The sequence below is a fragment of the Dermacentor andersoni genome, chromosome 2, assembly GCF_023375885.2.
Source record: "Dermacentor andersoni chromosome 2, qqDerAnde1_hic_scaffold, whole genome shotgun sequence".
Taxonomy (NCBI): Eukaryota; Metazoa; Arthropoda; class Arachnida; order Ixodida; family Ixodidae; genus Dermacentor; species Dermacentor andersoni.
In genome coordinates, this window is record NC_092815.1 from 907,705 (window position 1) to 921,694 (window position 13,990).

The following is a 13,990-nucleotide window of genomic DNA, read 5'->3' on the forward strand; positions in this document are numbered from 1 at the left end:
TGCTCACAGACGGCGCTACGGCTTTTCTGTGCAAAACGCAAACAGGCGGCCAGAAACAGAGCCAAGACAGAGCCGACAGCAGCGCGAAAGCGGAACTATGGTGGCTAGCGGAAGAGAAAGCGCGCAACAATAAGCTGGTTCTTTATTTTTACGACGCCAACTTTGATGCTCGTTGCAATGGACAACCCTGACGACGACACATTGGCTCGCGATGGTGGGCTCGACTTCAGCGATTTATTAAGCACTGATGAATGTGACCTGCTGCTGAGAGCTTGAGCTGCCGGCGTCATTGCGTACTACTAGGACGGCAACTCTGTCATGGTTGTACATATTCGCACATTCGTAGCTTTTCCTTCGTGAAAACCAAATGCCGCACTCACCGCCCCGTCTTCGACCTGCAATTGTTCTTGTGCTTCGGAGAATGCAGGCAAGACTGATGGAACAGCGCCACGGGAAAGCATTGCTTTGAAAGGCACTCTACACGACTTCAATAAGTCGGCGTCGAACTCGTAATCCGCCGGACGAAAGTGCAGCGAGCACACTATGTGATTTTTAGGCTCTTTGCCAGCGCGCTGTAGCAGAGCTACGGCACTTAACCACTTCAAATGGAGAGGTTCATTCGTTGGCACACAGTGATAAGTAACGTTGGATTCGCCGCTGCAACTGCTCTTCGCCAAGTTCCGCGGACCGTTCGCGCATCTGACATCACATGGACGTGGCATTCTTGCTGCTTGTTCCAAATGCAAGTTTCGAGAGCCAGCAGAACCAGCGCAGCATGACGCGATAATGAAACAACTGAAATTCCAAAACGCGTGCAGCGCAATCGAGTAAAAACGAAACCTTTCGCCCAACCATATACAGTCAACGAATTAATTTTTGGACGGCCAAATTTTCTGACATGCCTGATATTTCGGACGTCTCCGCGGCACCGCCACGAGCCCTATAGAATCAATGTATAAGGACATCTGAAGTTTCGGACGCTCGAACCCCCCGCCGTCCAATTTTCCGGACTTTTTGACGCGACGGAAGGTCCTTTGGCTCCTCGCGCAGCGCCCTTGAGAAGGAAATAGACTTGCAGCCAAAGCATATCAGCGCTTTGAACCACAACTAGCCGAATCTTGCCGTCACACACAGATTTAGTCTGGCCACGCTGGCTATGTTCATCGCCTCACTTCCGCCTCCAGCGGAGTTTCCGGAGCGGCGCCATTTCGTTTGTTTGCGCCGGCCACGTTATGGCTAGCATGGTGTGTGGTTGTGCTGTTGTGTCAAGTGTGCTCTGCGACGCTAGGCCTAGGTGCTTCAACGCTCGTCAGCGAACTCCACAGTTCGCAACTTGACGATTTCGCTTGCCTTCGATGGCCCCCACTCCGTCTTCGTCGTCCTTGCCGATGGCATTGAAGCGCGGAAAGCAGTACCGTTGGTTAACGATGGAGAAGAAAGCTGCCATTATTAAGCAAGTCATGAGCGGCTGATCGCAGGCTCGCGAGAGCAAGGAGTTCGGCGCCCCTGGACAACGTGATCAACGACCTCCGCTCTGCTGGGGTTTCCATACCCATGGAAATAACTTTTGAACAGTTTGTTGATGCTGACAACGAGCTCGACTTCTACGCAGAACTGACTGACGAGGCAATAGTCCGTCATGTTGTGGGGGATTCAGAAGACTCCAATTTGAAAATGAGGAGCCAATGCCTGCGCCGCCTACAAGCGCCGAATTGACGCGAGCACTGTTGACTCTTTCATCGGTGTACAGTGCTCACATGACCCTTGCTCAGATCGAGGCGAATATGATCGCATGCAACTGGAATGCCGTCCAAACAACAATCAACAAGTTCTTCAAGCCACTGCACCAATAACACTGGCTGCCTGGCGATGCACATGTACATAATAAACCGGCAGTCGGCTGCATACAGAGTTTTTGAATGCCTCTTTTTATAGCCACTTCACTGATGCTTTAGCAGGGTTTCGGAAGCCTGGTACTTCACCCTTTACCTCTAGATCCGATAATAAAAGAAAAAAGGTGCGTTTTTTTGCATGCATTCGTTTTTTTGGCCTGCCTGAATTTTCGGACGTTTTTACGTTCCCTAGAGGTTCAGAAAAATCGGTCGATGACTGTACTACTGAAAGGTAACATCAAAATGTTTTTTCTTGGAATCAAACAGAAGTAGACAAGTAGCATTTTCTTTCGTCTTATAACTTAATGAAATTGTCTTTTTAATACGAGTAGTTGAGTACTAGTGAAATAAATTATGATGAGGAGTGCCTTCGTCATCGGGCTAGTACCGGAATGTCGCTGGAGGGTCTCAAATCGTGTCATGCATTTAGCTCAATTTGTCGGTTACTAAAGCTCTGTTCGCAATTATGAGAGCAGCATTCCGGGCAAGTTGGTAATCCATTACTTAAATGATATTGCGCGACAAAAAACGACACGGACGTGAGAGACGACACACCAAGCGCAAACTTTCAACTAAGTTTATTGCGCCACTGCGTCTGTGTTATTTTTATTTTTTTAGCAATTATATTGATGCCTTAGACGTTCTAGAGCATTGCTTTATCACTTTAACTTGACTTCATAGTAACCTTTATCTATTTTAGTGTCCCTTTAGTGTCCCTTTAAATACAGTTGAACCCACTTATAACAAGTCGCAAGAAAATTCCGTTCCAATTCCATAATTGTTATAACAGGGTTGCTTGCACTATTCTTTTTCAGGATTTTGTCGTATTTTGTCTTTTTACACAGACACCGAATAGCCATATTTGTTATAACCGATGACGTCGCATGGGAACATTGTAGTAGGCAGTTTATTTTACCACAGAACACACAAAAGTTCACACAGTTGCAGCTGCTCATTGTTATATCCGATATATTGTTAGAATCAGTATCCTTATAAGTGGGCTGAACTGTTTGTTTATGTTTGTTTAATTTGTTTATGTGTCGATAAGCATTACTCAAGTAAAAGTTTTTAGTCTGTGCTTGTGTTATCTAATCCTCTCCAGTTTTTTTTGTACTGTCCCCATAATACGTACGAACAAGCTACAATTTATTTCTTGTACCTCCGAGCCCCATTTTTTCTTCATATTTCAGTGTGACTCATCACTTCTTGCCGTAGAGTCCTCCTGGTAAAACCTGCATTGTCATTCTTCATGCTGTGAGGGTGTTGTCTCACCAGCGACAGAAGCTAGACCTTGTTCAGGGGTGGGTGTCGAGCTGAACACTTTCCTTCAAAATGCACATGTGAACTGCACATGTGAACTAGCTGGCCACATCTGCCCAGCTACCAGGTGTAGGTCTTCTCGTGGGGCCAGAGCTCGAGGACTCTATGCTCACAAGCAAGGAGGCAGGCCAAGTTCTTCAAAGACTGCCTTCGTTTGGAATGCTTGGAAGACCATGCCGCTACAGCGTCCTTGCAAACTCCTCTCATTAAACATGCTGCATTCGCTTTTTAGAACGGCTCAGAATGCATCAACCAATCAAGCAGTTCACATGAGCAGCTTGAAGTAAAGTCTTCAGCTCGAGACCCACCCTTGAACAAGGTTGAGTTGAACGAAAAAAACCAGTCAAAAACACAAAGGACAAGAGGAGAGGTTCACACCACAACGACTGGTCGTTGTGGTGTGAACCTCTCCAGTTGTTGTGGTGTGAACCTCTCCTCTTGTCCTTTGTGTTTTTGACTGGTTTTTTCATTCAAGTATGTACCAATTGGCCCAGATTTCAACCCTTCTGCAAGGTTGAGTTCCTGTCGTGGCTGAGACAGACACTCACAGCATGCAGAGTGACAACGCAGGTCTTTCCAGAAGGGATCCACGGCAAGAAGGCGCAAGAGGCCATTTTATGTAACTTAAACCTATTCGATTACCTGTCCACTCACGTCGACAAACCACCTTTGTCTCGCAGCACTTACACGTGCCTTCGAAACTGAAGCCACCACCACTGCCACTTGTGCAGCTCTTGATAACTGCATTCTAGAGTCTTCCCGAGATGCTACTGTTCCCACTTATGCAGCTCTCCAGAAAGCAACACAACAGTGCAGCAAGCAGTCATCAGCTACAACTCAGGTGTGCTGCAAGCACTTTTGTGAGGAAGATTCCTGATCCGGCAATGTTCGGTGAGTAGCAGAAAGCATGCACTGAGACGCTTGCCCACCCCCGCTGCCCGGCTAATGTGGTGAAGCTTTGGTCTATGAACTTGTTGATGCTAGTTACCGGCAAGTTCCCTGGAATGGAAAGGGAACTGTAAAAAGCACATTAAAGAAGGCATGGCATATGCTCATGCTTGTGTAGCACCAGACAATGAAATGTACTGGATTAAGAAAAAGAAGCAGTAGGTAATTGCTTGCTGAGAAGACCGATACAGTGCGACGAAACTTCAGAAATTAATGATATTGAAACATTCAAGACTTTAGAAGGAAACAAAAGAAAAGGTTGAATCGGTGTGACGAGACATGCAGAAGTCGTCGTCATAGACGTCGAAGTCCCCAGAGTTATAACAAAATTATTTTTGATCAGCTCTGATAGTATCTACACAACAGTAGTTCCTTATGTACTGTCAAATGCTCATATGCTGCAGCCTAAAGCTCAGGGCATGGTGCGAGAACTCGCTCACAGCGAAAGTGAAACACTGTGTGCGGACATGCATGCAGACATGCAGTAGGTCACCGTGAACCCGTGTGATTGCTGCATTGAGGCTTCATTCTGTTATGCTCCATTTGGCTATACATAAAGCCCACTATAAGAACATACAGTAAACCCTCGTTGACTCGAAGTTGTAAAATCCGGGAAAAATTTCGAGATAAGCAGAGTTTCGAGTTAAGCAAAATGCCGAAAATTTCAGTGACCGAGTCATTGAAAGAGCCAGTAACAACCAGCACTGCTAACAAACGCCCCACAGCACGAGGGGAGCTTTTGCAATAAATGCAGAATTCCCAGAAAAAACTGAATTTTATTATTTCGGAAAAAAGAACTGGGTGATGCTTGCCTGCTTGGCCTTGGCATTCGGCGTGAGAAAAGTGTCCTCGAGCTACTGAACGCACCGCATGAGCCGTTGTTCGCCGCCGCTGCATTCAACTTTGCTGCGGAGCAAACGTAGCAAGTTTCTTGTTTCTGCAGTTGTCGGCACTTCTCTAGGTGGTTCTTCGTTAGCGTGATCACCGTCGTTCACTGCCATTTCAACAATGTCGGCGTCGGACAACATTCCGGTAACGAGCACGTCCGACTCGTAGAGCGCGTACTCTTCAAAAGTGATTTCGCCGTCTTCGGCATCGCTGGCGCAGCCAGCAGCTTTGTGGACTTCGTCGCAAAGTTCATCGCAATCACTGAACTTGTCAGTGTCTGGCTCGAGCGATTTCTCAGCGCGCGAAACAATTGGCAATCGTCAATGGACGTACTTGTCGCCAGGCTTCGGCGATCACGTGGACTGCACCCAGCAAATCTATTTCGTACTTCTTACCACTGTCGTAAGAACACAAAATGCGGTGCAGGAGACTCTTCCTGTAGAACTTGCGAGCAACCTCAATGACTCCTTGGTCCATCGGCTGGAGCACAGACGTCATATTAGCAGGCAGGAACTCCAGCGTGACTGCCTCCAAGTTGTTGATTTTTCCGTGGCCGGGGCAGTTGTCCACAACCAACGACACTTTCCGGCCGTCCCTTGCAATTTTGCGGTCAAGAGCACGTACATACTCTTCAAAGAGCGCTGCAGTCATCCAGGCCGTTTTATTGGCGCGTTAAGCCGCATCTCTCGGAAGCCGTGCATTTCGGAAGCACCTTGGATTGAGCGACTTACAGATAACAAGCAGCGGCAGTTTTTTATCGCCGGTGGAGTTGGCTCCGAAAAGTATTGTCACTCGGTCTTTGCGCTGCTTAGCACCTGAGCACGCTTCTCCCTTCGGCGTGTATGTGCGGCTAAGCAGCATCTTATAGAACAGTGCTGCTTCGTCGAGGTTGAAAATGTCCTTGTCCGTGTAAGCCTTTTGCAGCTCAGCGAGGCGGTGGTTTCGCTAGGTGTCTGCAGCTCCTTCATCAACAGTGCCGCTTTCGCTGTGGATAGGCTTTGAGGCCACGTTATTTCTTTTTTTAAGGGGGGACACGGCCCTTGAAAACCAAAAAATCGCGAAAAAGTTGATTTTGGAAAAAACATATTTTTGGGTTGGATGTCTAATAAACTACCTGTTCTGTAATTATCAGCACCTAATTCAACCGTAAAGTACCAAAAACGAACGTTACTTTTGAGGCCACCGTGGCCCACAAAACATGCGCAAATGCCGAAATGAAGTCAAACTTCGCGCGCGCGCCATTCCTGGCCCATGCGGCCTGCCCGCGCCATCTTGGTGTCGTTTTGACCGTGAATTCCTTGTCTATATTTTGCAGCCTTGCACAATGGCATCGTCGGCGCGGTTAAGGCCTTATTGGATTTCCCGCAATGTGATGATTGGCCGGAGCAGCGCGATCAAATCCCGCGGGCTAAAGCGCGCCTGCCATTGGCTGCTGCGCGGGCGGCGGCGGGTGCTCCCTTTGATGCCGCGGCCGCGTCGTTGTTGCTCCTTGCTCCGTCCGCCTCAACATGAGCTTGCGAGGTGCTCATCGCCTTGCGCTATCTTTTAGATTATTTGCTCAGCTGTGTTTTTTTTTTCTCGCTAGTTCTGCGCTGCACGCGATGCCGGCAAAGCCCAAGACAGTGCAGATGTTCGGTGTACGGGAGCGTGATATGCGTCTTGTACGAGCATCGAACTTCCGATCTTCTGCAGCGAGTGCCGACTGCGTAGACGCTTTTCAGCGGCGGAACTGTGCTTTCGGCTCCAGGCACACAGAGTATGCCTGGAGCCGCAAGAGTTAAATAAAAGCTCCGCAGGAGCTTTCTAATAAAAAAAACACATGTGTTATACTTTAAGGCTTGTTTTCTCGGAATGAATTTTTTGGCTAGTAGTGGTGCTGGGGAAGGCGATATCTCAAGAACCGCTCTTCAGATTTGTATGCCGTTTTTTTTTAAATTCTGTTCCTGAATGACTTTGCCAGGGGGTAACAGACTTCTTTTTTTGAAAGCTGGTGCAGTTAATTTATAATACGCAATTAATTTTTAATGAATATGGTCATTACTGGCTACATCAAATTCAAAGTTGTCTTACAAATTTTTGGAGGGGAAATTAAAAAAAAAAAAGGGCTCTTTAGCCCCTTGGGATATCTATCAAGGGATCATCACAGTGAATTTCAGCTTCCTACGATGTCCTGGCATTTCTCCAGGTTCTTCCTCAGGCATACACATGAATCACCTAGTTAGACCTCAATAACTCTGGAACTAATAAACATATCTTCATGAAACTTTGCAGTTCCTCATAGTTCGGTGGTGTGAACGTACCCTGAAAGTTTCATCTGGATATCTTAAAAAATAAAAAAAAGTTCGGTCTCCAGCGTAGCCTCCCCCATAAATCGTTCAAACCAGCCATTGCTGCAATTGAAGTCTGTGTGGCCCATCTGCAACGCCAGAGCGTCTGCCTTCTCCATCATCATTTGGAGTTGTCATGGGAAGGTTGGCTGCCCTGACATTCCGGAGCCGCAGCATGAGTGCTGCTTCGACGTCCGGGAATTTCGAGGCCCAAATCCGCTTCCGCTCGCTGGAAAAACTTTGCTCGAAGACCTTCTGCAGATCTTTTAAAACTGTCGAAAGCGTCGACAAGGGGATGCCGAATTCTTTGGCGATGCTTGTTTTGGATCTTCCTGCTTTCTCCACTTCCTTGATTAGCGCGACTTTTTTCTCCAGCGTCAGAGACTTACACTGCTAGGGGCGGGACATCGTCGTCGTCCGTTGACCACACACACACACGCGCGCGCGCACGCACACACACACACACACACACTAACACACACACACACGTGCGCACAGTGCGACGACACAAAGAACTAACAGAATCGCACACGCACAATAATGCTTGCACGTGCGAAATGCAGTGGAGTGACTACCCGATAAAACCCATGAGCCCCTGCGCGCAAGCAGCGCACACCACGTGACTGCTTCCAAGGTTACTTGACGTGGTTGACGGAAAACGGCTGCATCCGCGGGAATATTGTATTCGCCCTTAGATCGTGACCACGTTCGGCACTTTAGTAGGAACCAAGCGCTCGCTCGGAGCCTGTATCACCTTTTGGTAATGGCCTTTGCCTTCAGCCGTCCCGGTCAAAATTTCGAGATATCCATATTATGCCCGAAAAATGCTTCGAGATAAACGGGTGCGAATACATAACGCCTATGGGTGGGGAAGGCGCGGCGTGGAAAACTTTCGACTTAGCCGATATTTAGAGATATGTGAGTTCGTGTTAACGAGGGTTTACTGTACTTCACATAGTTCGCTCTCAGTGATGGTACACCTTTCACGCAAGAAGCCGGTTCAGGCAACTCCATCGCAGCGACTGCGCACAGTGGGTGTTCACTGTACTTATTCAGTAAAGTTATATACAGTCGAGCCCACTTATAACGGCCCCACTTAAGACGAACGTTCGCTTATCACGAACAAGTCCGGCGTGACCGTCAAAATATACATTTGGGCTATGGCGCTCGGTCTCAGCTACAACGAACGCCCGTGAGCCTAGCCGATCGGCTACAGCGAACGCCTTGGTGTCGCGGACCACTTTCCACGTGGTTAGAGCCGCCGACCCTGTGCTGTGCATGCTCCGAGAATAGGCTTTCCCGCAGCGTCTCGCCGGAGGCATGACGATGCAGCGAGGGGATCGCCGCAATAAAGAAGGGAAATAATAATAATAAAAAAAAAAAATGCTGGCCCAGTACGTATGAGCCACGCGAACATGCAAGTCGAAGGGAAGTGACAGCTCATTTGCCATGGGATCCCACTCGCCATCGTCGACGTCAGGGCAGCGGCAAAGTTTTTTCACCAATTGACAACGCAGCATGTGATCACGTGCTTTCGTACCCTCCTCTTCTCTCACCCCCCCCCCCCCCCCCCCTTCTCCGTAACGCCGCGCCTCACATGACTGCGCGACTGTCTTTTTCTTGCTTGTGGTTGTGCTGGTTGTGTTAGCATTGTCAGCGTTGTTTCCTACTGGTGTGCTCCCGTGCCTATCCGAGATGGCGGATTCGCCAGTGTCTACTTCGACAGTGAAGCGAAAAGCTTTGGACTTGGCCACGAAACTTGATTGTGAAAGACCTTTCCCAAGGCGCGAAAAACCACGAACTGGTGAAAAAGTATGGCTTGTCGAAATTGACAATATCCACGATACTGAAAGAAAAGGACAAAATCTACAAGAGTGCCGCCACGGACTCCGCGACGAGGAAGCGCCTACGGAAAGCCACATATGCAGACGTTGAAGACGCGCTTCTAAAGTGGTTCCTTGATACTCGAGCACGCTATGTTCCCATCAGCGGGCCGCTGATGTTGTCCAAAGCAAAGGACTTGGCGTTCTTCCTGGACTTCCCAGATTTCCCCCCTGGCAATGGCTGGCTCTATCACTTCAAGCGCCGCCACGGAATTTTTTTCAAGACCATCAACAACGAATCGGCATCGGTAAGTGACGAAGACATCAACACGTGGATGTCTAAAAATTGGCCCGTGTATCAAGTTATGCTGAAAGGGATGTGTATAACACCGATGAAACAGCCCGGCAAGCACAGCAAAGTTCGCATAACTGTGCTTTTGTGCACCAACATGGATGGAAGCGATCGATGCTTGCCATTTGTCATCGGCAACTCAAAGAGGCCGCGTTGCTTCCACACATATGTACCAGTGCGTTACAGGCATAACCCGAAGTCGTGGATGACACGCAAGTTGTTCGCAGCATGGCTAATTGATTTTGACAACAGCATGGCGAAGAAAGGGCTCAATGTTCTGATTCTCGACAACTGTACTGCCCACCATGTCCAAGCTGTCTTAACGGTAGTTGAGCTGCTTTTTCTGCCGCCAAATGTAACGTCAAAAGCGCAACCGCTGGACATGGGCGTAATACGGTCATTTAAAGCGGCCTACAGGCACCATGTTGTGCAGTGGATGCTGATTGCAGTTGATCACCCCGCTGCCAATGTGCCTCTGCAGGTCTCGCTGTACTCGGCGGTAGAAATGATCAAAGCGGTGTGGATGGAAGTGACACCTGATTGCATCCAGAATTGTTTTCGCAAAGCCGACTTCGCCCACGCACCTGAAGCGGGCATTGAAGACACTCAACAAAGCCAGCCTGACGACGACTTGTGGTGACGCGTTGTTGACGCTAACATGGCCAGCTGCGATCTTGACTGGCAAGATTCTGTTGATGTTGCTGATGTTGATGATGCTGCTGAAGTCGTGGAGTCGTTCTGCGACGAGACCGCCATTCGGGAAGTGCGGGCATCAAGCGACGCCGAAGCATCGGACGACGACAACGATCCATCGGAGCCAGCACCCATAAGCACGACTACAGCAGTGAGCCATATTGAGGCGCTTAGAAATCTTGTTTATTTTAAGGCCTTGGGTGACGAACACATGCAGCTTTGAGCAAGCTTGAAACTGCCGTCATTGGATGTGCTCTAAAGAGGCAGACAACGATCACCAATTTTTTTTTCTCAATAAATTTTTGTTTTGATTGATTAAAATGTTTGTGTGTGGCCCATATATCACGAACTTCTGGATAGAACAAATGAATTCCGCATGACGCTCGGGTTCGTTATAAGCGGGCTCAACTGTAGAAATATTGCCTGTAAACCATTCTGTGCTTTTTGTTTGCCCAAGATTATTATTTTGATAGCTGAAAAGTTCCTTCATTTCAAGAGTACCCGCAGAAGTTTTTATTGAGCACCGACAGCCAGGCCTATGAGGAGCGTGCTGCATTATCTCTCATCTACGCAAGCGAGGTCCGACAGATGGCAACTCTGCAAGTCCTTGACAATAATATTGACAATAAATATTGACAAGAGTCCTTGCTTATCTTTATCCGATCACGAGACAACAAATGTTAAACATTACCGCCCAGCGCAAGATGCGTCTGCATGTATCGGAACATTCTCAATTGTTACAGCCAAACCTTGTGTAATCAGATTGCATGCGCAACACGAATAATGTTGTACCTTCTGGAAGGCATGCGAGCACCAGCGATTACGCTGGAATCTTTGACAAGCCGAGTATGAAAAGCCGAAATGCTTGAACCACATACAAGATTTTTGACGATAAATGCATATGCTCGTCACTATCGTTCTGCCCAAGCGCAAGTTATTGGGCCCAAGTTCGCACAATAAATAGTTTCATGACTCAGCGGTACCATGGTAAGATTCATCACCATCACAAAAACGTGACTTTACAAACTCTCCCTACATCACTGTCAAATATTGCCCTGCCAGAAATCATGGCAGTCTCATGCAACTGGATGTCATGCTGTGCACCCGCCATCCAGAAACTACGAGGAAAGTTTCAAAATTTTGAAGCACAGATATTTCTTTTAATTGTTTGCCACGCACTTACCATCAGTCCTGCCATCAAGATATACAACATACATTCTGTCTGAAAATTAATGCAAGCAAGTTCTGCAATTTGCGAGGTTAGAAATGTCTTCAACAAATGTAATCAGATTATCCAATGTGGCAGCAAACAAATGACATTTTGAACTAATATAATTCACTAGAATAACTTAACTTGAATTATTTGGACATTCTTTCCAGCCCTGAGAAGTCCAGTTTAATAACCTTTGTACTGCTACAGAAAAGTTCCACAATTAAATCCATGCTCCTAAGGCCCCCTGCAGCTGAGAGTACAACATTTTCTGTACCTCGAAGTCAATCTTGGAAAGGTTCTGCACCAGCAATAGCAGCAGGTTGGTGTTGTATAGCTCCTGTGCCAGCTGGGCCACCACAATGTCTGTCTGGGGCTCTGTGTCACACGTGCCATACAGCATGTTCTTCATCATCACCAGGTGCTTGGAGACATCTTCCTGGGCCTGCATGCAATGCATCCACCTTTAAAGCTAGTCTCAAATTGCAAGACCTCACCAGTGTGCAAACTGCACGGTAAAATCTCTCTATAAGGAAGTTCAAGGGGCAAATGAAATTCGTTATAAGATGCCTTCGCAGCTGATACAACCTGTAGAATTTGGGTATGTTGCAGTGAGATTTTGGTGACAGCAGAGAAGCTGGTAGAAAAGCCTGCGTTACACAACTGCAGAGCACCTAGAGATGTTTTGCTAAATTTTCATCAGTGACATGACTGCTTTCTCTAGCACAGCTGTCAATGCCAATCCATCTTTGGTATCATGATGTGCACAGAAAGTAGCACCGATCCAGCCTTATGGCTGGGCTGATGAAAAAAACGTACTGGGTGCCACACTACAGCAACTAGAGCTTTGAGTGAAGTAACTGGCATACTGCATAGATGCACACATTAAAAACAGACAAAGTCATCTAATGTACACACAACTTTAACACTACTCAGCAAATTGGCCATCACAATTTATTCAGTCATGCCCTGAAGCAATCATTTACGGTACCTGTGTTGCCGTACCTCATTTTTGGTACCTGTGTTACTGTATTTGTCAGAGCTGGGTTCTGTGTACAGAGTTCGTATGGAACATTCAACTGAAAATTCAAGGACAATTCCAGTATTTCAAGTATGGACAAGAACGGCACCGAGAGCAGCGCTGCTGCGCCGGCGTTGAGAGCACCGCATGCGACGCAAAATTCTATTAGCGGGTGGTACCCCTCTCCCATCTCTCGTTCGCGCCGCCTTGATTGCCTCCTGCACTGCGCGTGTTTGGGCACGTTTCGCGCCGCGCGCGGCGTGTGCCTACGTGTGTGCGCGTGGAGATCAGGGGAAAACTCGGAGCGCATTGCATCGCGATGCGGTGAGCGCTTGAGTCAGGCGGCGGCAGCAGCTCGCGCAGGTGCTCAAGGGGCGGGATCTTGAACGGCGTCGTCTGCTACGGCGGCGCGCGCTGGCCGCATTGTCGGGAAACGTTCTACTATCAGTAGAACGGCGTTCTACTCATCTCATCGTTACGGCGTGAAATGAGCCGGTATTCTTTACTATGCATTGTGCGACGCCAACTGATACGCCTCGAAGGTAAGTTCATCGCTGCAGGGCAGTCATAGACGACGTACTGATTCCATATATTATTGACGGCCTGTTTCTGGAAGGCGACTATATATTCTAACGCGATAGGTCGCCGATCCACACTGCACGTGTGGTGCAACAACAGCTAGAAGAGCGCGCCAGTCACTCTCTTGGAGTGGCCGCCTCAATCCCCGGTCGCCAACATCATTTAAAATGTCTGGGGCTCGTTGAAAGTATCGCTGGCGCACCATCCCCCCTATCAGTCGACCCCCAGGATAGGCTTCGATCCACCATCGTCAGCGACTGAGACGTGCTGCGAATGAACACATCCCTGATCAAGTCATTCTGCACTTCACTGCCTTCCAGGATGAGCGCTGTCATCGCTGCCGCTGGGGAGATGACGAGATACTAACTGAAGTTCCAAGCGTGACGTGTCCAATTCCCCGCCGGCGGGCAGAGTCTGTCTGGTGTAGCAAATGATTGTCGAGAAAAATCATTTCCAGCTCATTGTCTGAACCTAAAACATTCATTTAATCGTATCCGTTTGTTTCATCGTGTTCGACTCCCATAGTTATAATTGTTGAGTGCTTTGTTTTCCTTTCGAGTCAAAGACTGAACACGTTGCGCGCACATCTTGGTGCGTCTTGTCGCTGCTTATTACGGTAGCACACACAGTGAAGAAATATACGTGCACTGCCCCTGACAGTAGCACGCTTCCCGACAAATGAGGCCAGCGCGTGCCGCCGTAGCAGACGACACAGATCACAACTCCGCCCCTCGAGCGTCTGCGCCTGCTCGAGCTGCTGCCACCGCACGACTCCATTGCTTGCCGCATCGCGATGCAATATGTTCAGAGTTTTCCCCTAAGTGTGAAACAGACTGTACACGCTTCTATTTGCCTTTAAGAAGATCGGTACGCTTGACGATTATTTTTATGGCTGCAATGCGGCGAAAGGGCAGCGTCTGCTTAACCATGTAAGTGA

The 13,990-nt window shown here is 48.2% G+C and overlaps 1 protein-coding gene across 4 annotated transcripts in view; it reads right to left on the reverse strand.

Moving 5' to 3' along the window:
* The window catches only part of Mo25 (calcium binding protein Mo25), a 166,656-nt gene that overhangs the window by 110,871 nt on the left and 41,795 nt on the right, over positions 1 to 13,990 (reverse strand). For all 4 annotated transcript variants that reach the window (XM_050190214.3, XM_055077606.2, XM_055077605.2 and 1 more), the window contains one exon: positions 11,731 to 11,898. In XM_050190214.3, coding sequence (XP_050046171.1) covers positions 11,731 to 11,898 — 168 coding nt within the window. The remainder of the gene's footprint in view (positions 1 to 11,730; positions 11,899 to 13,990) is intronic.